The sequence below is a fragment of the Anolis sagrei genome, chromosome Y (assembly GCF_037176765.1).
Source record: "Anolis sagrei isolate rAnoSag1 chromosome Y, rAnoSag1.mat, whole genome shotgun sequence".
Taxonomy (NCBI): Eukaryota; Metazoa; Chordata; class Lepidosauria; order Squamata; family Dactyloidae; genus Anolis; species Anolis sagrei.
The window spans coordinates 15560877-15585899 of NC_090035.1; the positions used below are offsets into that span (position 1 = coordinate 15560877).

A 25023-nucleotide genomic window follows, 5' to 3' on the forward strand; every position below is an offset into this window, starting at 1 on the left:
AAAAGCCGGCGCATGCGCAGATAAGGAACCGGGGCCAAAGGTGTCATAGAGGTATAGCACTACAGGGCAGGGTTTAAAGACATTTCACTTCCGGTCCTCGTTCGAACCCTGAGTATGTCAAACAATGAGAGTTTCCTTTTCCTGTTTCCCCGCAATGGAGGAGGCAGGCGCCTACTGCTTTCGAGCGGAAACCGGACATGTTTATTGGGACTATTAAACCGCAACTCTTTGCCTTTCTGAGTGGTTTTCTCCAGGCGCACGCGCAGTGACAGATTTGTATGTGTATCTGCGACTCTTACCTGATGAAGCAGCCAAGGGAGCTTCCAAAGCTTGCATGTGGTCTGCTGTGCTTTGGAGTTGGCCCAGTAAAGTTATATATTATATATACAACTTTACTGAGATCCTTCTTTGGAGGTCTTTAAGCAGAGGTTGGATGGCCATCTGTCGGGGGTGCTTTGAATGGGATTTTCCTGCTTCTTGGTAGAATGGGGTTGGACTGGATGGCCCATGAGGTCTCTTCCAACTCTTTGATTCTATGATTCTAAGAGCCATGCTGCGTTGATCCCATTACTCCCCAGGAGAAAACGGACGTTTCAAGCTTGAAATGTTTCACAGACACGAGGTCTCTTCCAACTCTAGGATTCTATAATTCTATAATATGAATAATGTTGTAATATATTATATATACAACTTATGATATAGTACAATATATTATATACTAATAGTATAATATGCTGGTAGCGTATTATATATTGTACTATATTATAATATATTATTTTATATATATATTATAATAATATAGTAATGTAATATATTATGAAATAATGTAATATATATACAACTTATGATATAATACAATATATTATATACTAATAGTATAATATACTGGTAGTGTATTATATATTGTACTATATTATTATAATATATATAATTTTATATATAATAATATAGTAATGTAGTATATTATGTAATAATGTTGTAACATATTATATATACAATTTATGGTATATTACAATATATTATATACTAATAGTACAAGATAATTATATATAAGAATATAATTGTATATTATATATTACATGTAATATCAATAATATTGCAGTATAGCGGTCTAGTGCAATAATATATACTAATATTGTGCTCTGCTAATAATATATTAGATATAGGTAAAGGTAGTCCCCTGACATTTAAGTCGAGTCATGTCTGACTCTGGGGTGTGGTGCTCATCTCCATTTCTAAGCCGAAGAGCCAGCGTTGTCCGTAGACACCTCCAAGGTCATGTGGCCGGCATGACTGCATGGAGCGCCCTTACCTTCCCGCCGGAGCGGTACCTATTGATCTACTCACATTTGCATGTTTTCGAACTGCTAGGTTGGCAGAAGCTAGGGCTGACAGCGGAAGCTCACGCCGCTCCCCGGAATTGAACCTGCGACCTTTCAATCAACAAGCTCAGCAGCTCAGTGCTTTAACCTATTGCGCCATATTAATATGTGATACAATATTTTGTTGTTGTTCATTCGTTCAGTCACTTCCGACTCTTCATGACCTCATGGACCAGCCCATGCAAGAGCTACCTGTTGGTTGTCACCATCCCCAGCTCCTTGAGAGCAAAACAGTAACATATTTATTGTCTTTGGGAATTCTTTGGTGTGCTCCATTATCCAGTGACGTGTTTGCAATGTGAATCCTAAAGCCTCTTCTTTTCCTTGACCCAGCTGCATGTCCACCTAATATTTCTCACTCCACATATAGTAAAATAATAATAAAATAAACCTTAAATAATATATAAATGTAATAAATGCATGATATGAAATAGTAATATATTAAATAATATATACATATTTAATATTAAATAGTAATGTATTAAATAAATAAATATCCAATAAATACATAGAATCAAAGAGTTGGAAGAGACCTCATGGGCCATCCAGTCCAACCCCCTGCCAAGAAGCAGGAATATTGCATTATAGAATCAAAGAGTTGGAAGAGACCTCATGGGCCATCCAGTTATTATTATATTTAATAATAATAATAATTATTATTATTATTATATTTAATAATAATATCCTACTCTCTCTTAAAAGCAGGATATAAATACATTTAATAAGTAATTTCCAAGGCAGAATGCTATGTTCCTTCAAAATGTTGTTTACTGTGTTTTGACCTTTCATAATTTTGGAAAAGAATTTCTCTACCAAGCCTTTCTTTTGCCATTTCCTCCTACTGCCACTGCTGTTTTGAAATTTAGCAAAAACACCTTATTCATCCCTCTCTGTCAATGAATAAGAAATATGGTTTGTGTAGGTAACCATGAATCAGGCACCTCACACATTGAGGGATTTTGTATTTGAATACAAGCAAACGCTTACTTGTGAGGCAGACTGCCATGGGCCAAATAAACCTAAAAGGACACAAATTCAATTAACTTGTCAATTATTTCAGACTTTTGTCCAAACCTTCCAACTGCCAAGGATATATGCTCGTTTAAACCTTATAGACTAATTTTGCTCTTGCAGCTGTTGGTGCAGTGGGTTAAACCCTTATGCCGGCAGGACTGCTGACCGATTGGTTAGCAGTTCGAATCCTGGGAGAGCGGGTTGAGTTCCCTCTGTCAGTTCCAGACATCCATGTGGGGAGAGAAGAGAAGCCTCTCACAAGGATGGTAAAACATCAAACATCTGGGTGTCCCCTGAGCAATGCCTTGCAGACAGCCAATTCTCTCACACTTCACTTGCAGTTTCCCAAGTCAATCCTGACATGAAAAAAGCTGTTTCTATTACCATGAAATAACTCAAGACTTTAAAGCACAAGTGTTTTGAAGACTGTCTTTTTGGCAGATAAAAATTTCTGGCTTTTCTAGATATGATCAAATTTATTTTGAACGACGACACGTTTGAATGTGTCTTCTTCACAGGCTGCCACTAAGGGATAGTTCCACAACATCATCACAATGTATACCACTTCATAAAATGTTTATTTATTAAGGATGGTAACACAGTATAGGTCATGCAACAGCTCAGTAAAAAAAGAGAATCATGGAAAAAATGATAAGAATAGGACTTGGTGCTGCAGATTGAGGAATAGGTTTATAAAAACGATACTAGTGTTCAAAACTGGCACATCTAAAACTGGCTGAAAGCTGAACACGGACAGTAATTACTTGTAAAAGTGTTTGTATTTTTTAAAAAAGGTTAAAAATTGCCACCAACCGATTACTTCAATTGGACGACGATCACAGGTTTATCCCGACAGTTGCAACACAAAGATTGTTATTTGGGCTTGACACAGCCCTAAAAATGTGGAGCAATTTTGTTGTGAATAATAATAATAATAATAAAAACACTGTCTGACACCGAATCACAAAAGCAAGAAACTCTATAGTCAGAAAAACTTGCATTGGCACCAAATACTTTCAGACAAATGTTTTCGGGAGATAAAGAGAGGACAATATGCATTAGCAGACACTACAAGAGAATCGCTATTTTCAACGGGAGACTAAAGTCATATATGGAAACTTTCTGTTATATCTAGTCTGAGTTCAGTTGATACACATTGTTCAGCCTTTGGGGGTGCGAGGTGGGGGGGAAATAAATACAGTGGAATGAAATTTGAAATCAAAAGAATGGTTACCATCCATCAGTCAGCACACCGTCGCGTGCACCAAAATAAAGTTGGAATTTAAAAAGAACCCTTTGAAAATAAGGAAGTGTTTGCACTTATTCCTGGTCATAAACAACCCCACAAAACTTCACTTTTTTTTGGAGCTATTCCAATTGAAACTACACACTGAATTAAATTCACACAGTATTAAGTTTCTTTATGTAAAAAATCTTTATACATAGTAATAAAAAAAGATGAAGGCAAGATGCATCAAACAGAAGTCCGCTGGTTCTTCGTCGGTCCTTCAGAGCCTGGTGGCTGCTCTTGGCAGGAGAAGGAAGGAGACTCTCTGTCTCAAGCATCTTCACCTTCCGCTTGTGGTAAGGATTGTTCTGTCTAAGCACCCAGGACGAGGGGTGCCATGGTGGGCTTTGGCACTTATGCTGGCAAACTGAGCTTCTTTCCTTTGAGTACTAGGAGAGAGAATGGGAAAGGCCGTATTAAATCAGCAGAATCAGTCCATCTTATCATTATGCTATAAACAGTGCTGGGTTTTCAGAGTATCAAGAAAAGAAAGGTCCTTGAGCTCCACTAACAAAAGTCAAAGGATGTTTTGCATCAAAGTTATATTTGTTTGAACCAAAAAGGCCATGGATTGATAGGTCTTTACCAAACATGGCACACATACCCTTCATTGTCCCACTTTAAAAAGGTTCAATTACAAAACAAACAAACAAAAAACCCCACTTATTTCAGGGCCAGAGGCTTTAGAAATTAACAAAAGGGATGTCTGTATGCAGTGCTCACATCCAACCACAAGAGAACAGAATATAGAAAGGATTAGCTACTGGCCTCTAAATATGTTTGTATGTCAATAACCACTTTGAGCAGCTCTTGTAATTGCAGAAGTCAAACATGACTTGTATTAATGTATTGTTGAAAGCTTTAATGGCCAGAATCACTGGGTTGTTGCAGGTTTTTTCGGGCTATATGGCCATGTTCTAGAAGCATTCCTTCCTGAAGTTTCGCCTGCATCTATGGCAGGCATCCTCAGAGCTTGCCAGGAGAAAATGCTTCTAGAATATGGCCATAAAGCCCGAAAAACCTACAACCTAATTACTTGTTTTAATCTCTTGTTATCAGTATATATTAAATATTACAATTTCAAAATATTTTTCCCCCTTTCTTAAAATTCATACATCTTGTTTTGGCGCCCTCTATATTTCTCTACTGTTAAAAATGGTGGAAAGGTAAAGGTTTTCCCCTGACATTAAGTCCAATTTTGGGGACTGGTGCTCATCTCCATTTCTAAGCCAAAGAGCCGGTGTTGTCCATAGACACCTATAAGGCCATGTGGCCAGCATGACTGCATAGAGTCCGTTATCTTCCCACCTGAATGGTACCTATTGATCTACTTGCATTTGCATGTTTTCAAACTGCTAGGTTGGCAGAAGCTGGGACTAACACCAGGAGCTCACCCCATTCCTCAGATTCAAACCACCGGCCTTTCAGTCAGCAAGATCAGCAGTTCAGCAATTTAACCCGCTGCACCACCGGGGACTCAAAAAATTGTATAACTGAGATGCAAAATTTTATGACTGGTGCATCCACACTCTGTGCAACCAGGAAGTGCACACAAGAATTGCATTCTAGTGAAGCCAGTTAACAGGGATGACTCATTTCACCTCTCCATTCTAAATATATTCATCACTTGTTATAGTGAGCAATTCGTGCTTATGTTTTCCACAAAATCAGTGCACCCATACAGTTCCTTCTTTCAGGTGAGAAAATAATAGGCAACAGATAGCATACTAGCCCATCCCACTGTGTTCCTTTCAGATACCATTTCCGCTATCAGATTTTAACTCTGCCCATCAGTACAAATGTCAAGAGACTCGAAACCCTGAGCAAAATCAAAATCCTAAGTGAAGAAAACAAGCATCAGAGGCTACCACAGAGGCTAGACATTTTGCAACAATGATGTTTTGTCCTGGGTGTTCCTTTTATATACAGTATGAACTACTCCTATAAATAATCCAATGTTGACTATTTCATGACATTCATACCATACGAAGGGGAGCAGGGTGCATCTTCAGTACTGACTGAAATGAAGGCATACAAGAAAAAGTAACACAATATATAGGGAAAACATAAGGAGGCTCCCATACTGATAAATAAATGTAAGAATTGCTGAAAACAACAAGAGGCAGCCTGTTAGTAAGATACATCACTTTGTCCTAGGATATTAGCATGTACAAGGAAGCTGCATGCATGTACAATGAGGACATTAGCATCTGATGTATTTCATCTCCCACATTAAGAAAAACCAGAACAAACTGGAAAGAAAGTAGGAAGTCTCTACACTAACTCTCATTTTGAGGGTGATACTTTATGGTAAATTCCAACTGTGAACTTGTGTATTTAAATAGTCTGGCAACCTATGAATTTCATAGTGTTTTCATAGACAAGAAACACATGAAAGTTGTTTGCCATATCCTTCCTCCAAAATATAGCTGCCTCTGAAATATATCCTGCTATTTATTGGTGGTTCCCCATCCAAGTACCAACCAGGCCTCACCCTCTTGAGATTCCATAAAACCTGGTGGCTTCAGGGTATTTATGCTTGATGGTAATTTGCATAGAAATACATTTTAATATATGTATTTTACATAATGTTTTATGATTATGTGTTTTAACTATGCTGTGCCCTGCCTTGAGGGGAAGCAGGTAAGAAATTTATTATTATTATTATTAACACAAAAAGATGAGTCCACAGCAGACACTCTGCTGGCTGTTATATTGGATCACACATCGGACACTTCCCAAGTGTCTAGGACTGTGTGATGTATCGGCGATGGCCTTTTGCAGTTGGCAGATGGTAATTTTGTCAGCGCCAATTGTGTTTAAATGCAGGCCAAGGTCTTTAGGCACTGCACCCAGTGTGCCGATCACCACTGGGACCACCTTTACTGGTTTGTGCCAGAGTCTTTGCAGTTCGATTTTAAAATCCTCATATCGTGTTAGCTTTTCCAGTTGTTTCTCTGCAATCTTGCTGTTGCCTGGGATTGTGACATCGACGATCCATACTTTCTTTTTTAACACGATTGTGAGGTCAGGAGTATTGTGCTCCAAACTTCTGTCTGTCTAAATCCAGAAGTCCCAGAGGACTTTGGCTTATTATTATTATTATTATTATTATTATTATTACTACTACTACTACTACATACACTGTTAATTCTACTATTTAGCTCTACCTAAGACATCCAGAACTACATAACAGGAAGACTATACATCATGGCTTACCTTTTGTAACATACAAATAGAAGAAGTCACAGTACAGGATAGTCTGGACCACACCAGCCACAACTGCTATGAGATCAAAGAATCCCTCAAAGTAGTAGCGCCAGATCCAATTGATAAGGTACAAGGCACGGTACAGGCCCAAAAAGAAAAGGTAGTGAGTAGTGATGGTCTCTGCTTCCCCAGTTTTACTGATCATAAAAAGTTGGGGAAGAATAGCAACAGACTCCAAATAGATGGAGAAGGTCCACAAGATCTGGAAGAACAAAAGAATCATGTTCACGTGATACTATCTTTCATATATTTTATGCAAACATGCACATTCATTTACTTTGCTCTATAAGCAACACACTGCCATATTGAAATTCCCAACTCCTATGTGAAATCCCACATAAACCAGGAGAACAGAAAGACTTTTGTCTAATGTTGCAAAATGGAAAAAATCCAGCAGTTGCACATCAGTAGTACTACATGTCATGCTAAATACAAAAGATGGACTTACTCTACCACACAATACCAATTATCCACTTTGACAGTGCTGTAAACTAGTTCACAGTCTTAAGCAAAAGTGTTGGAACTAAGCTGAGCAGTGAAATAGCAGTGAACCCTACTTTGCCATTACTCCACAGTGATCATCCTCAACTTTGAGATAGTAAAAAAGGGAGAAATCTCTTAGTGAGAAGACTCATATTTAATAATCACAGCTGGGAAAATCCAAAGCCACCATTAATTAACGATAGAAGTAAGAAGTGTGTTAAGACTATCAGAAAGTTTTGAAATTTCACGATAACTTTAAATCAAGACAGATTTTTTGTTGTAAAAAGTTAAATTCTCCAGAGGACATGTCTCTGTGGAAATGCTGTCTGTTCTGGCAAGTATGAGATAGTTTGTAAGTGGTTTATTTGTTGTGTGCCTTTAAATCATTTCTGAATGTTGGTGCCTCAAAGGCAATCTTATTACATGATTCTCTTGAAGAGATTTGTTCGGGGGGGGGGGGGGGTTACTTTTGCCTTCATCTGAGGCTGAGAGAGAGTGATATATCCAAGGTCACCCAAACTGGTTTCTATGGCTGAGCAGGGATTCAAACCCTGTTCTGCAGAATCATAACCCAATGATCAAATATCTGCACTGTATTTTATCCCACTTATCAATGAAAACAATTGTTCAAAATGCTTAAGACATGAGGCTTTTATACAGCATTTTTGATTTGATGTTTGACCTTTTTACTCAACAGTGTGTAAGTATTTCTTTCCATATAATTAAACCCATATAAGTATTTCTTTGCATATAATTAAACCCATTTGGATAACAACATATATCCATTTACATATATGTAAATATGCTTGCTATGTGGCAGTATCATCTCTGTTTGCGGAGATCTAATGTAGTTCTATAACTGGTTTCTATTTACTTATTACAAAGTCAATCAATAGCTAGTCAAACAGTAACAATTCTCCCTGTCCCTTTGGTGTCGTTATGTATTCTGATCTTGTGGAAGAGAAGGCTAACAGGTATCATCATTGTCTAAGAAAGAAATAATAAATACTGCAGTATGGACTCATACACAGATCAGCTAAAAGAAGAGATGTTATTGCCTGTATTTTCCACTCCAAGTTTAAAAAGAAATACACATTAATGAAGGACCTGTAGTTCCTCTTACATTCTCTAGATGGCACCAAACACAGAGCAAGATCATTTTCTCACTGTTTCAAACAAACTCTGAAGGATGAAACTGAAATCCTAGGTCTTTTTGTCTAATTAAAAGTAAGATTACACTGTAATTCCATTAGTAATAACTGCACTTATGTTTCTGTATGGAATCTCTAGGTGCAAGTCAACCACTATAGAAATTGAAGAAATTGGAAGACCATGAAATACCTAGAAAGAATAGGTCCTCCAGTGCAGAAGTTAATCATAATTATTTTGATTTTTAATTAATATTTCTATGTTTTTTAAAGCTTTGTAGCACATATTGTTTTAACTATTTTGGTTTACCTTATATTGTAAGTCATTTTGGTTCCCACAGTGGATGAGAAGTGGGATATAAACAAATGAATTAATGAATGAACAAAGGTAAAGGAAGGAAGCCTTAACGCAGTGTTTCTCAACCTCGGGGTGGGGACCCCTGTGGGGGTCACGAGGGGGTGTCAGAGGGGTCGCCAAAAACCATCAGAAAACATAGTATTTTCTGTTGGTCATGGGGGTTCTGTGTGGGAATTTTGTTCCAATTCTATGATTGGTGGCGTTCAGAATGCTATTTCATTGTGGGTGAACTATAAATCCCAACAACTACAGCTCCCAAATGTCAAGGTCTATTTTCCCCAAACTCCACCAGTGCTCACATTTCGGCATATTGAGTATTTGTGCCTAGTTTGGTCCAGATCCACCATTGTTTGAGTCCACAGTGTTCTCTGGGTGTAGGTGAACTACAACTTCAAAAACTCAAGGACAATGTCCACCAGACCCTCCCAGTATTTTCTCTTGGTCATGGGAATTCTGTGTGCCAAGTTTGATTCAATTCTATCATTGATGGAGTTCAGAAGACTCTTTGATTTTAGATGAATTATACATCCCAGAACTCCAACATTCCCAAATGACAAAATAAATCACCCCCAACCCCACCAGTATTCAAATTTGGGCATATCAGGTATTTGGGAATTGAAAATACATCCTGCATATCAGATATTTACATGATTCATAATAGTAGCAAAATTATAGTTATGAAGTAGCAACAAAAATAATGTTATGGTTGGGGGTCACCACGACATGAGGAACTCTACTAAGGGGTCGCAGCATTAGGAAGGTTGAGAAACACTGCTAACCTTACAACTCTATATCAGTGAGTGATTAGAAGAGGGCAGAATTTTCTGCAAAGTACAGTTACCCTAGTTTTCTTTGTATCATTTCAGAACCAAACGCTTCATGTAAAACACTAACCTCTAGAGGAGAGAAGTCATGATTGACGAGAAAAGACAGGCCGCCAACGGGAACAACAAGAAACTCAATTCTGAATGTATCGTGGTTTCCATCATAAGTAGCCTTGAATTTCATGTAGATCAGGTAGACTGTGGCATACGAGCAAGCAATGTAGATTAGCTGAAAAGAAGACGCAATGGAGTTATCAAGCTTTTAATCTCTGCTTCCACCCCAAAACAGCATTTTATACATACAATACAGAACAAAAGGGATCTTTGTGGATTGTTCGAGTAACTTGTTCCATGCTCTGTCCCATTTGCTTGGTTCCATTCACCAGCATGTAGCACTGGCTACAACTGAATGTACAAATTTATTATCCATTTTCTTCTTATGATTGGCTATTTCATATTATATGGAAAAAGGTGACCTTCTCTTTCCATACCAACCCACGGATAAATTTTGGCTTTTTCAGATGTTTGAAAAAAGGCTAAGAACAAAGGTCTGGAGACCATGAATCCCTCTGAGGAGCGGTTTAAAGAGCTGGGTCTGTTTAGCCTCAGAAGAGAAGGCTGAGAGAAGGGGACACGAGAGCCATGTATAAATATTTGAAAGCATGTCAGAGGGAAGAGGGAGCATGCTCGTTTTCTGCGGCCCTGGAGACGATGGATTCAAATGAAATTCCAGATAAACATTAGGAAGAACCTCCTGACCATAAGAAGAGCTGTTCAGCAGTGGAACTTTCTGCCTCTGAATCCGGTGGAGGCTTTCTTCTTTGGAGGCTTTCAAACAGAGGCTGAATGGCCATCTGTCAGGGGTGCTTTGACTGTGCCTTTCCTGCATGGCAAGGGGTTGAACTCGATGGCCCATGTGGTATCTTCCAACTCTATGATTCCATGATCACACTTCAAATGTTATAGTTTGAAAAAAAACTCACAAAATTCAGACACTAATGAGCAAAGGAAGAGAACGTCCAGAGACTAAGACTGTAAATGAAAAGTCAGCTAGAGATAAAAACCACTTAAAAACACTACATTTGATGGCACAGGAAGACTCATTCATTCTGGACATGTTGGTTACCATTTGCAGTTTATATATTAACTTAAATACTTAAAACAATCCCCTGCTTCCTGAAGGACCAGGGTACTTCCAATCAAGTGTGATTTTAATCAATCACATACTGTGGCTTGATAATGAGCTAGAATACTCTGAAGTTTTCAAACCATATCATATGGCATCACTATCTGTACAACTATTGTTATTAGCAAGCATAAAATGTTTGAGCCATAGTACATTTATTCTTAGAAACCATAGAGCACATGTCCAGGCCTATAATCTAATACAAAAAAATAGAAGAGATGGGGATGGTAGAACAGCAATGGTAGTTAATAAATTATCTGGAGGGACAATGCCCATGATTAGAGAGTAATATTGTACTAGCTGTTCCAACTGCTGCTTTTTGGAGCCAGAATGAAGAATTTCAACCTTCCTGGAGGATTGCTTTCTTGTAAAATCAGGGCCAGGTTGCACTAGATGTTTTAATCTTTAAGATCCCTTCAACTTGAAAGCTGTTCCTGGTTCTTCCTTGTGACAGGCACAAAGTGTGTTTGGGCCACAACCTAAATTATCATCATAAGGCTGCTTTAGTATCTTGGAAAAGTATTTCAGAGGTAGTGAGCTGCCACATATCTTCCACATCACTTAATAATACTGATACTTTAAAAAGAAGAGATCCATTTGCTATTTTTGGATCTTCTGCAAACTTTGAAATGGAGGTTACCTTGAGGAAATTGGGTTTCATTACACTCAAGACAAAAAAAATACTGCAAACAGATTTAATTAAAAAAAGAATGAGTGACTTGCTCAAAGTCACAGAAATGGTAATAGCTGAAATCCAGGTCAATGTCAAAAGGAAGCAAGATCCTGCTAGACCACACTTCCTGTAATCTCTCACTCCTGATCATGCTGTCTGGGCAGATGGGAGTTTTAGGCTTACATCTACATACTCCCCACCCGACCCAGCCCATTAAGCCACAGTAGGTGCAGGCCAATATATGCATTTCTCAAGATTATCACCTGCAAATAACACTTATGGATTTACTAAGCCCAACGTAAGATCAGCATAAATTAGCATTGTTTCAGTAGTACTGAAGCAGGCACTCATATAAAGAAAGCAGCAATCAGATTAACAATAATGATACCAGAGAAAAATACTGAGAGCAATAGGATGACTACCAGACCAGTATCCATGGATGTCAAGATCCATTCTATACAATGGTGTAGTAAAATGGCTTTCCTTATATAAAATTATGAAATCAGGGGCTGCTTTTTTGGATTTTGAGGAGGGGGTACAATATTTTCAAGCTACAGATGATTGAATCTGTGGGACTGGATTTTCATAATCAAGAGCAAGGATGAAGGAAGGGGGAAAGGCATCAAGTTTGGCTCAATTGTTTTGCTTTTGCAAAAACAAGGGGAAACGGATTCGATGTATTTAATCTTGGGAAAAAAGATCTCAAAACTGTCTAATACCTGGGGAAACTGACTGTTCCTAAATCAAGGTTAGACAGAACCTAGGCTCACGGGATTCTGTTTTTATTAAACTAAAACCCTGTGGTCAATCAACTGGAGGCAAATGAAAAACAATAGCTCAGGCTGGCAAACCTACGCAAAATGGGTGCCTCTGAGCAAAGGCTTGGCCCAGGAATTTGTGATCTGTACCAGAACAGTCCTTTTATACCTCATCACCATGGGATCACAAAACTCTGAATAAGGTGTCTTTCAGTCTTTCATTCTTCTTATTTATTGTACTATGACCACTGGGTGTAGCCAATTAGACAGAGAACTTTGACTGTTACAAAATAAATGGACTAACAAACACTGATAAGCACATTTTGTCAGAGGCAAACAGACAGTTTGACTCAAGCTTCTCAGTACTTTTCAAAGCATCTGTATTTATCATGATTTGGAATGTGTTAAGCCTCCATCTGTACAGTTTTATAACCTCAGCAGCATAAAGCCTCACAAATTTTGACTGGGCTTGATGGGGTATTAAAAGCATTTTTAAAAGCATTTTCTCTCACCAAAATAATTTACAGACTACTCTCCACTTCCACTTTACTCAACCCACAAAGCACTATGTAATAAGCTTCACTGAACTAGAGATGTCCAATTGTAGGTCTCAAGTTGTTTCTAGACTGCAACTCACAACAATCCATCACCATGTGTTAGGCTAACTAGGAAGGCTGAGAACTGCAGTTCAAGATTGCATGGCAAGCCACAACTGCACAAAATATGTTAACAAAAGAGTACGGAATACTCCAACTAGCCCTAAAATTAGTATAGAAGACCGAACACCATTAGGCCAATAATGTTGAGCCTCTCATGAGACTGATTTTTTCACATATTATGGTAAAATTCAAATTAATTAAATAAGGGACATATACATTGGGGGGGGGGGGAGAGATGGGACAAAATGAGCTTGGCAGAAAGGATCGTCTTCTTTATTTTCCTGTGAAAGAAAGCTCGAGAGCAGAGCTTTCAGGTCCGAGTTGCCCTACTGTTGCTTTAACCTTGGCATCACTTTGTCTCTAAAATCTTTCACAGCTCAACTTTAAAAATGATAGAAAGTTGACAAACATAAAGTCTGGAAATTTTTACAAAGCAGACAGATGTCAACAAACAAGAAATTAAGTGCAGAATATGGAATTTTATTAGCAGCACCAGATGAAAATGGCATGCATATCTAAGAATGGCTCAATGTAGGTAAAGAACCACAGAAACAGAGGAGTTGAGTATACCACAATAAAACCCAATGACCAACTTGTATGAACAGCACAAGGATGGGTAGCTGTGACCTTTCAAATTGGTCAATTACTCCCATTAGCCTAGACAGCATAAGCAATGGTGAAAGATTATATTAAGATGCAGCTCAAACATATATGGGGCTTATGCCAACAACAAAACTACTAAAAGGTAACCCATGGTAATCATTTGGCCCTCAAAATGTTTTTGGACTACCAATCACAGCAGTCCTAGTCATCACTGGCAGCAGTGAGGAATTCTGGGAGCTGCATCCCAGCAACACTTGAAGGACATTAAGATTTCTCCCCTAGTATTGGTGGGGGAGAGGAGAGAAATTAAAGGAGGAATTTAATTTCACTCACCAAGGCAATATAACAAAGCATCTTAAAAACATTTTCCAAAAGATTCCAACCCTCTGCCAAGGGGGTGTTATGTGCCTTCAAGTCATTTGCAATTTATCATAACCATATTATGGGGTTTTTTTTTACAACATTTGTTCAGAGGGAGTTTGTCTTTGCATTTCTCTGAGGATGAGAGAGTGTGACTTGCCCAAAGTTCCATGAAGATGACCATGCATCAGAAATTGCTTAAAGACATTAAACAATACAAGCCAAGCAGATTATCCAGGTGTAAAATGAGAGAAATTTTCTAGCAGGAAATCACATATGGCTCAACATGCACACAGATAAGAAGAAGTTGAAGCATTTGTAGCATTTTAATATCATTCCTGTTGCTGCTTCTCATTCCATTTATTAACATTAATTTTAAAAGAAACGTGGCATGGCTTATTGTACACTTACTTTTTATCAGGAATGAAAGCCCTCATTTTAGTAGCCATTAATTAAATACATATTTGGGGGGGGGGGAATTACCCCACCCTTCTCTTATTCAATGAACCATACCTTCATAGAAGTGTTATAAAGTGAAATGAATGAAGTGAAGAGATCCAGATAACGAGTGGTGAAGACCAGTCCAAAAAGAAGCTGACTTTTCCCAGATATACCTAGATCAACAAAGAAAATATTATGAGAAAAGATATTTAAAAGCCAAACTGTGTAAACAAACACAATTAATTATAAAAGGGACTCTATGTTCCCAAAGGAAAGCAGAATGCTATGGGGCAAGTCTAAATTCGGCCATTGAAACAGTGGGCCCTAGTAGTGATGATTACTCTTGGATCTTGGGTGCAGTATAAAGGAGCATTATTGCTTGCAGAGTATCTTGCTATCCACCAATTCCACAAAGAGTTTATTTTGCTGAGCAGGAATCACTGTGGATTAAGGCTGACTATCAGTAAGGGGATCTGGCAGGATTTTTTCAAAATCAGCAATGGGAGTTTTGCCCATCTTATAATTATCACTGGGGATTTCACACCATCTTCAGAGAGCCAGCATTTTTTATGTAGGCTAAGGATCAAGGCACATAGAGAGCAGCTCTGTGCAAATGAACTTGCTTTATAAGAAGGCCTGAGATCCTCTGTTCTCAGTGCAGTAGGTGAAACTGATACATTCATATCCTCATGTCATTCTTCTCTAGCTTCCCATCCATTGTGTGAGGCCACATTACCTCTCTTCTGATGCTAAATAAAGGTGTGGTCTTTTCTAGTCAGCTCTCTTTCATTCATTCACTCACCTCCACCAGGCTCACAGTCATCTTACTAGTGAGACCCACTAGTCCTGATCCCAGTCTGTGAGAAATCCCCATGGAAACAGCTGCCAAGCCCTATGTCAGTCCACTTAACCCCAAGAACGCATCATCCATGGGGAGCTGCTTAAGAGGGACACTGTGGCTTGATGTTCTACCACTGGCCATTATCTAGTGCACACTGATATGCCTCAAACTTCCACTGATCTGTGTCAACAATTGAAGCTGTGTCAAACAAGCCATTAACAATCCCTTTCCCATGACAGCAAATTCTCCGGTCACATTTTTGTAAAGATTCTGTCTCACTGGGTGCAAAATAAAGATTGATTACAAATACATGCCTCATTACATTATCATAATGTGATGGCACATGCCCTCGTTTATTAGCTTTGTTCCACACAACTCAGTGGAAAACAAAACTTTCAAACCATATTTCAGTTTGATAAAAACTTAATTCTAAACACTCCTAGTTAGAGGAGAGGGGGATTATTGCAGCATCCCTCTTCTGCTAATTAAATGTCAGTATCAGCATTCCTTTCAATAAATATGATACAAGGAGAGAGAGGATGAGGAAGGGTAGAATCAAATCAGAGCCACATATCTAGCATTATGTAATAGTTATAATTACCAGGCAAGATAGCTAAGGGAGATACTTCTAAGACAAGAAGTACTAGGTAACAATTGTTCCCAGATGAATTGGCACAGTGTCCCTGCTGCCTCATCTCTCACACTGATTGTTTTAGAGTGACAGTAGTTGTTGGTAAGACACTGCTAATAAGACACCTAAAAGTGTAATTGTCCAATACCAAGGTGGAAAGGATATAAGTATGACTGATAGGAGTGATCCCATCCCATGTTCACATATTTCAGTTAATGCTACAGCTACCTTTGTTGCTTTTGTACACTACCAGGTACCTTGTATTTTCTTTCATTGAGCCCTTGAACAATCCAAACCCCTATCACTTTAACTTATTATAATATCCAGTTTCTTCATTGTAACGTTTATTCAAAGTGGGGAAAGTAACTGAAAGGAAGCGCAACTGTAACAATGTGTCCCATGGCAATTTTGTTTCTCCTAAATAGTTTCTCACTCAGAAAAGATTGTTGCTATGCAAAACAAATACATTTATCAGACTGTATAACTAAGTACCAGAGAAGGTTTAACTGCAAGCATCAAATCTGCATAATTGTGTAAGTTATCAACTTGTTCTAATGTCTCTATAACACAGATCCTATCTGTATGATGCCACATTCACAAAGCTGATACTGAATTCCAGGCTATTCTGCCATTTTTGAAAGGATTACATGTATTTTAGGGAATATATAGGTGTTAAGAATGTCCAGAATAAGGTCCATCTTTTTCTGGGCTTTCCAAGCATGAATATGACTGCACCCCAATTATAATCCTATACTTACTAAACAGCAAAAGCCAGACTTACATCTGAGCAAGAATGCCATCGGAACAGGTTGTAGGGATGTGGCTGTGTTCTGTAAATCATATAACCGTGTCTCCCTATACTAGGAACAATTAATTATAATCCTCAATTATTCGGCAAAAGATGCCTCCAATTTTTCAGATTCTGGTTGCTTATCTGCTGCAACACAAGTCTGCAGCTTTAAAAATCAGCTCCAGTAAAATACCGACTGATTAGTCAACTGTAACTTATCCATTTTGCCACCAGACAGCATTCTGTCTTCCTTACAGAATTAACTCTTCCAAGCAGAATTACAAACACCGGCCAGTTTAGAAAAGCCGTTTGACACTGGAACACTGTCCAACATCAAATCATCCACAAGGATGAACTGAAATGCTAAATAACTGAATTGTGACAAATTGGCTTTAAAAGGAATCAAAGTACAGAAGGGAAAATGACAGCAATGCTGGCAAAAAAAATTCTTTAAAACATTTAATAAATATCAATGAGGAACTGGCCTTTCTATTAAAAACAGGTACAAGAGTGCAGCAGGAACATAAGCCGTAAGAACATATCTCGGAGTCTGCCACACCTACAGTTAGCTGCCACGTCAGACTAGGCCAGGAATCCCAATTGAGAGCCTATTCTCCCAAGCCGGGATTCAGTCATTTGCTTCCAGTTTCAACTGCAATCGGTAATGCAAGTAAAGGAGTCTGCCAAGACTTTGAATCAAATTAGACTGCCGTTTAAGCTCTTCCAAAAGGAAGAAAGAAGTGAAGAATCAAAAAAGTTTACAAAGGCAGGCCCCAACAACTCAGGAGCATACTTTTGAGAAGTGCCAACTCTGCATGAGAATCTGCAACACTTCTGTTCAGCAGGATAACTTTGGCTATGCCATAACTCTCATTTTTTCCAAAATTATTTTTCTAAGACTATTGGCAAAGAATAGCAATGTCTTGATGAGGACAACACAGCTCCAGAATTTTAAAGCTGTAGCCTTACGAAAGCAAGCTAATGATTATCTTTGATTCAAAGTCCGTTCATACTATCTATGCACATCAGCTCCGTAAAGAATAAGATACAAGACAAACTGCAGAGAAAGAAGTATGCATACTTGCTTCATTTGTCTTAACACAGAAGAAAACAATGTTAGAGCACTACAGTATCTTTTGTGCTAGTATGTTACATCCCTATGTCTATTTAAAATATTTTCAAAGAATCAAAGGAGAGTTCTTGTGGGTTTTTTCAGGCTATATGGCCATGTTCTAGAGGCATTTCTCCTGACGTTTCGCCTGCATCTATGGCAAGCATCCTCAGAGGTGAGGTCAAAGGAGACCTAAATACCGAGTTAAACTGGGCCCCTTCCACACAACTGAATAAAATCCCACATTTTCTGCTTTGAACTGGAACATGTGGCAGTGTGGACTCAGATAACTCAGATAAGCAGATACTGTGGGATTTTCTGGCTTGATATTCTGGGTTATATGTCTGTATGGAAGGGCCCTGAGGCTTGCCTAGATTTTGACCCCTTTTCAAACTCAGCTTCAATTTCACCTGCAGTGCAGATCCTTGAACATAAGACTAACCAAATTCATTTTCCAATGAGTTAATTCATTCAGGATAAGTGTGAGTTTCTATTACAAGCATCTAAGAGCAAGGATCCTCTGAAGTGTACAAACTGTTTTATATTGAAACAATGGTCCCTTCCAGACAGGCCCTATATCCCAGGATCTGATCCCAGGTTTTCTGTTTATCCCAGATTATCTGGCAGTGTGGACTCATATACTCCATCTTAAAGCAGAAAACCTGGGATCAGATCCTGTCTAGAAGGGCCCAATGTTTCTGAGCACTGACATGCTTTCACAACAATTCCCTTATTTTCAAAAACTGCATCCAGTGGGGGAAAACTGGTATTTCTACAGACACCTTATTTTCCTCAATCTTCTTAAAAGACAAAGCTGTCAACTTCAACCTCTTTTCTAGTGTATCAAAGGCTGCAAAGTGATGATCTCCCTACTCTACAAATATATGGGTCACAGCACCCTGAAAGAAACATCTTTTCCCATTAAAAACCTAAATTCCAAGGTATTGTCGAAGCTTTCTCTGTGGAACTTGGGCGAGTTGCACATTTCCTCTTCTCACAACAAACAGAAGAGGGAGGTCAGGCCGAGGTGGACTGGCGAGACACAGGGCCCAAGGTCACCTATGTAGCTGAGCTGGAATCTGACACTCACCTGGCTGGTCCAGGTCCAACACTCTGCAGTTACATCACATTGACTGCCTCAACAGTACCCACAAAACCTCACCTAACAGAGACTCCCCTTTCTACATAATCTCTCAGGAATATCTTTCATGAAATTCACTCTTGGAAACTGGCATTTCTTACTACTACCTACTTATCAAAATAACCTTTCCCTAAAATTCCTACAAAGAAGTGAATGGACCGCTTTCTGTATGTGTGCCTTCAGATCGGCTGTTGGGTTTGGGTTACTTCAGTGTTTGCATAGGAAGGTTCAGGCCCCTTCTACACTGCCATATAACCTAGATTATCAAACCAGAGAATCTGCTTTGAACCAGATTATCTGAGTCTGCACTGCCACATAATCCAGTGCAAAGCAGATAATCTGGATTTTTATGGCAGTGTAGAAGGGGCTTCAGAGGTGGGCAATGATTAGGGCTGTAGCTGTGGTTTTCCCAGTTCCTTCTACTGAGAGACAGCTGATTGCCCCTGGAATTCTCTAAGTATTGACCATAGCTGAACATGCTTAGCTTTCGGGGTCAGATGGAATTGGGCGCCTTTAGGGCATCAAAATCTCCCCACAACTCTGGAACTCCCTTGCCCAGGGAAGTCAGAATGCCCCCCTCCCTGATGCCCTTCAAATGGCAGGTTAAACCCCCCCTTTTTTTTTACTCAGGCAGGCTTTTAAAGAAGGTGTTAAAGATCTAGTCAGGAGCGGATGTCTTTATATGATCTTAATGATGTTTAATACTTGTATATTTGAAGATTTTGAGATGTATTGCAGTGCTTTTAAGTTGAGACCTGCTTTGAATGTATACAGCTTCCCACTTGGGTGGCTCTAGAGCAGGCCTGGGCTACCTTTGGCCCTTTGGATGTTCTGGACTACAACTCCCACAATTCCTGGGAATTTCAGTCCAAAACACCCAGAGGTTCGAAGTTCACCCAGGCTGGCTGTAGAGAAAGGAGAGGGCCCCTATCTCCCACTTTGCCTGAAGGGAAGGCCTCAGGCCCCTTCCTTCTTCTTCTTAGGTGATCCCTCATAGTCCAAGGATGATGGTCCCCCAAGTGTAGGGTCTTGGAGGTGGGCCTGTAGGTGGCTGTGGAGCCCTATTGTTGATCTGCAAGTTCTCCCACAAACACAGCCCTTCCACCAGTCTTATATCCCAGAACATCAAGGCAGAAAACCCCACAATATCCGCTTTGAATTGGAATATATGGCAGTGTGGACTCAGATAACCCAGAAGATCCATGAGGAAGTTCCTTCAGGGGCAAACCAAGAATGGGCAACTTGGAAGTCCCTGAACAGACTCAGAAGTGGAGTGGGTAGAACAAAAGACAACCTGGAAATATGGCACTACCTAAAAGAATCCCACACTTTGTGTAACTGTGGAGCAGGACAGACAACTCAGCATCTGTATGCTTGTCCACTATGCCCTGCCTCATGTACAGAGGAAGAATTGTTGACGGCTACAGACAATACCATTGCTGTTGCCTGTTTTTGGTTCAAAAGATATTTAGCCACCTGCGCTCCTTCTATTTTTTATCGGTTTTATACTAATTTATGCAATGCTTTTGATATGAAATAAATAAATAAATAACCCAGCTCAAAGCAGATATTGTGGGATTTTCTGCCTTGATAGTCTGGGATATAGGGCTCCCAGACTGCTGGATCAAATCCTACATTATCTGCTGTGAACTGGAAGAGATAGCAGTGTGGACTCAGACAACCCAGGGCACTTCCATACAGTCCTATATGCCAGAATATCAAGGCAGGAAATTCCACATTATCTGAGTGTGGACTCAGAATAACCCAGCTCAAAGCAGATATTGTGGGGTTTTCTGCCTTGATATTCTGGGATATAGGGCTGTGTGGAAGGGCCCTGGGTTATCCGAGTGCACACTCAGATAATGTGGGGTTTTCTTCCTTGATATTGTGGGATATAGGGCTGTGTGGAAGGGCCCTCAGTTCAAAGCAAATATTCTGGGTTATAGAGCTGTGTGGAAGGGCTCTCAGATTCAAAAGAAATCAAATATACTCAGTTCTTGTGGGTTTTTTTCGGGCTATATGGCCATGTTCTAGGCATTTCTCCTGACGTTTCGCCTGCATCTATGGCAAGCATCCTCAGAGGTGAGGTCTGCTAGAGCTGGGAAAAAAGGGGTTTATATATCTGTGGAATGACCAGGGTGAGACAAAGGGCTTTTGTAAGTTGGGCTAGGTGTGAATCTTTCAACTGACCACCTTGATTAGCATACAATGGGCTGACTCTGCCTGGAGCAAACTCTTCTTGAAAGGTGACTAGATGTCCCCAGGCACAGTCAGCCCATTGTATGCTAATCAAGGTGGTCAGTTGAAAGATTCACACCTAGCCCAACTTACAAAAACCCTTTGTTTCACCCTGGTCATTCCACAGATATAAAAAGGTAAAGGTAGTCCCCTGACATTAAGTCCAGTCATGTCTGACTCTGGGGTGTGGTGCTCATCTCCATTTCTAAGCCAGAGTTGTCCGTAGACACCTCCAAGGTCATGTGGCCGGCATGACTGCATGGAGCGCTGTTACCTTCCCGCTATTGATCTACTCACATTTGCATGTTTTCGAACTGCTAGGTTGGCAGAAGCTAGGGCCGACAGCAGAAGCTCATGCCGCTCCCCGGAATCGAACCTGCGACCTTTCGATCAACAAGCTCAGCAGCTCAGTGCTTTAACCCACTGCGCCACCGGGGACCCCATATAAACCCCTTTTTTCCTAGTTCCAACAGACCTCACCTCTGAGGATAAAGCAGTTGTTCTTTGGCAGCTGACATGCCTTCGATGTTGATTGCGATTATTGTCATGGTTGGTCCTGAAAAGGACCGTTGGTTGTTTTGCTTCCTTGTTTGCATGCTTCAAGTCGTCTCCGGTTGCTTCTGGGTTGAGACATAGCTTTCTTAGAACTACAGAGACACTCGCTGGAACACCCCAGCAAGCGAGAGTCCAAAAGTGGCAGGCCCAAACCCAGCACCTCAATTCATGGGTGATACCAGATGAGAGACTCCCCCCTGGGCACTCAGAAGACTGGGCGACTTGGAAGGCGCTGAACAGATTGCGCTCTGGCACCACGAGATGCAGAGCCAATCTTAAGAAATGGGGCTACAGGGTGGAATCCTCGGCATGCGAGTGCGGAGAAGAACAAACCACTGACCACCTGCTGCAATGCACCCTGAGCCCTGCCACATGCACGATGGAGGACCTTCTTGCGGCAACCCCAGAGGCACTCCAAGTGGCCAGATACTGGTCAAAGGACATTTAACCAAATACCAAATTTACAAAATCTGTGTGGTTTTTTTTCTTTTTTTTTTCTTTTTCATTTTAATCTCTGTGTTTGTTTTGCTCTGTTAGAATTGTAAAACAATGGTTGCTGATGACACGATAAATAAATAAATACCTCTGAGGATGCTTGCCATAGATGCAGGCGAAACGTCAGGAGAAATGCCTCTAGAACATGGCCATATAGCCCGAAAATCCCCACAAGAACTGAGTGATTCCAGCCATGAAAGCCTTCGACAATACATTAAATCAAATACAGGTCGCAGAAAATGATAATGACAGGGAGAGGGCAGAATCCCCAGTCATTGCTCTTCCAGGCGTTTTGGACTACATCTCCCAGAATCCCTCGCAGTGAGCCAACCTAGATGGGGCTTCTGGGAGTTGAAGTCCCAAAGGCGGGGCACCGATTGGGAGACCTCTATGAGGAAGAGAACCTCACTGAAGGGGCAGAAACGTGCTAAAGGAAAGCAGGCCCACACCCTCCCCTTGCCTTCCCTCAGAGGAGCCTGAAAGAGAAGAGACAAGGCCGAGGCCTGCCCTCTGCCCTCACTCCCTCATTCCCTCACTCACCGGCGCAGGAGCGGGTCTTCCAGATCTTTAGGAGTAGGATGATGATGGCAGCCAAGTGGGAGAGGTCCCCGGTGAGGCGGAAGACGTTCATGGCGACCACGGCGGTTCGAACAGAGGAGCCGGCGAAGATGGCGAGCGCTCAGCGGGCACCGAGCGACGTGGCCCGGGGACGTGGCCAGAGACAGCCAGCGCGGGCGCGGGGCACGCCGGGAAAAGGCAGCAATTACCATACGGAGAGAGGGGAGGGCGGGGGGCGGGGCAAGGCAAGCCACGCCCACCCCTCGCCTTCCTTCGCCGCGGTTGGGCGAGGAAGGGAAAGCGCGCGCACGAGCCCTTCTCTTTCCGCGCAGGCGCACACGCCGTCCAGGCCGCGCCTCCTCTCCAGCAACGCGCATGCGCAATAGGGACAGCCTGAACTCCAGGGTTGTCTGCTCTCTGACTTGTGCATCTGGTCATAGAATCATAGAATCAAAGAGTTGGAAGAGACCTCATGGGCCATCCAGTCCAACCTCTTTCTGCCAAGAAGCAGGAATATTGCATTCAAATCACCCCTGACAGATGGCCATCCAGCCTCTGTTTAAAAGCTTCCAAAGAAGGAGCCTCCACCACACTCCGGGGCAGAGAGTTCCACTGCTGAACGGCACTCACACTCAGGAAGTTCTTCCTCATGTTCAGATAGAATCTCCTTTCATAGAATCATAGAATCAAAGAGTTGGAAGAGACCTCATGGGCCATCCAGTCCAACCCCATTCTGCCAAGAAGCAGCAATATTGCATTCAAATCACCCCTGACAGGTGGCCATCCAGCCACTGTTTAAAAGCTTCCAAAGAAGGAGCATCCACCACACTCCAGGGCAGAGAGTTCCACTGCTGAACGGCTCTCACACTCAGGAAGTTTTTCCTCATGTTCAGATGGAATCTCCTCTCTTGTAGTTTGAAGCCATTGTTCCATTGAGTCCTAGTCTCCAAGGAAGGAGAAAACAAGCTTGCTCCCTCCTCCCTGTGGCTTCCTCTCACATATTTATACATGGCTATTAAGCTTGGGTAACAATGGAAAAATTTGGTTCTAAACTCGTTTCGTTTTTAGGGGGGCCCTTGCGTTTCGTTTTTTTAAAGAATTCCGAAATTTTCCTTTAAAAAAGTTCAAAATATACGAAATTTCGTAAAATTACGAATCGATTCGTTAATGACGGACGCGATTGCGCAATATGCTAAAAAACCCTCCAAATGGGACAGGGGGAACTTCTGAAGCTTCCCTCTCCCTCTGTTGTTGACTGTTGGTGTGATAATTTGTTTTTTATCATTGATAAAACAAACAATAACTATAAAACTTGCACCAGACATACGGAAATAATTACGAAACAATACGAAATAAATTGGAAAAATTGTTTCGATTTTTAATTACTCCTCACGGTAGTCCTGCATGGCTCAATATTGGATCGTAAGCTAATTTAAATACGAATTAATAACGAATTACGAAATTAACGAACGAAACCGCCCAAGCCTAATGGCTATCATATCCCCTCTCAGCCTTCTCTTCTTCAGGCTAAACATGCCCAGCTCCTTTAGCCATTCCTCATAGGGCTTGTTCTCCAGACCTTTTATCATTTTAGTCGCTCTCCTCTGGACACATTCCAGCTTGTCAATATCTCTCTTGAATTGTGATGCCCAAAATTGGACACAATATTCCTGGTGTGGTCTAAACAAAGCAGAATAGAGGAGTAGCATTACTTCCCTAGATCTAGACACTATTCTCCTACTGATGCAGGCCAAAATCCTGCATTAATGCATTAACTGGTCCTGTCCAGTTAATGCATTTTGACACCACTTTCACTCCCGTGGCTTTTAATGCTATAGAATCATAGGGATTGGGGTCTCCTAAGGTATGCAGAACACATCATGCGATGTGCGGGGCTTGAGGAATGCAAAGCTGGGGTGAAAATTGCTGGAAGAAACATTAACAACCTCAGATATGCAGATGACACCACTCTGATGGCCGAAAGCGAGGAGGAGCTGAGGAGCCTTCTAATCAAGGTGAAAGAAGAAAGCGCAAAAGCCGGGTTGCAGCGAAACATCAAAAAAACCAAGATTATGGCAACAAGAATGATTGACAACTGGGAAATAGAGGGAGAAAATGTGGAGGCCGTGACAGACTTTGTATTTCTAGGTGCAAAGATTACTGCAGATGCAGACTGTGGCCAGGAAATCAGAAGACGCTTCCTTCTTGGGAGGAGA

General features: G+C 40.7%; 1 protein-coding gene across 1 annotated transcript; it reads right to left on the reverse strand.

The window, feature by feature from the left end:
- Window positions 1–2955: 2955 nt before the first annotated feature.
- LOC137095196 (ER lumen protein-retaining receptor 2) lies at window positions 2956–23008 on the reverse strand. The gene is made up of 5 exons (XM_067461576.1): window positions 22790–23008; window positions 14520–14620; window positions 9838–9996; window positions 6904–7156; window positions 2956–4073 (listed from the first exon to the last, which is right to left on the reverse strand). Exons 1-5 carry the CDS (start codon window positions 22878–22880, stop codon window positions 4039–4041), a joined length of 639 nt encoding a protein of 212 aa, XP_067317677.1. The 5' UTR covers window positions 22881–23008; the 3' UTR covers window positions 2956–4038.
- Between the last annotated feature and the right edge of the window lie 2015 nt (window positions 23009–25023).

Bases quoted from the DNA above. Each gene is read 5' to 3' on its own strand.
- LOC137095196 (XM_067461576.1), bottom strand. From the start codon at position 22,880: ATGAACGTCTTCCGCCTCACCGGGGACCTCTCCCACTTGGCTGCCATC. The intron at 7,157-9,837 runs GTTAGTGTTTTA...TTGTTCTTCCAG, and splicing joins ATGACTTCTCTCCTCTAGAG to ATCTTGTGGACCTTCTCCAT. The intron at 4,074-6,903 runs GTAAGCCATGAT...TCTCTCTCCTAG, and splicing joins CTATTTGTATGTTACAAAAG to TACTCAAAGGAAAGAAGCTC.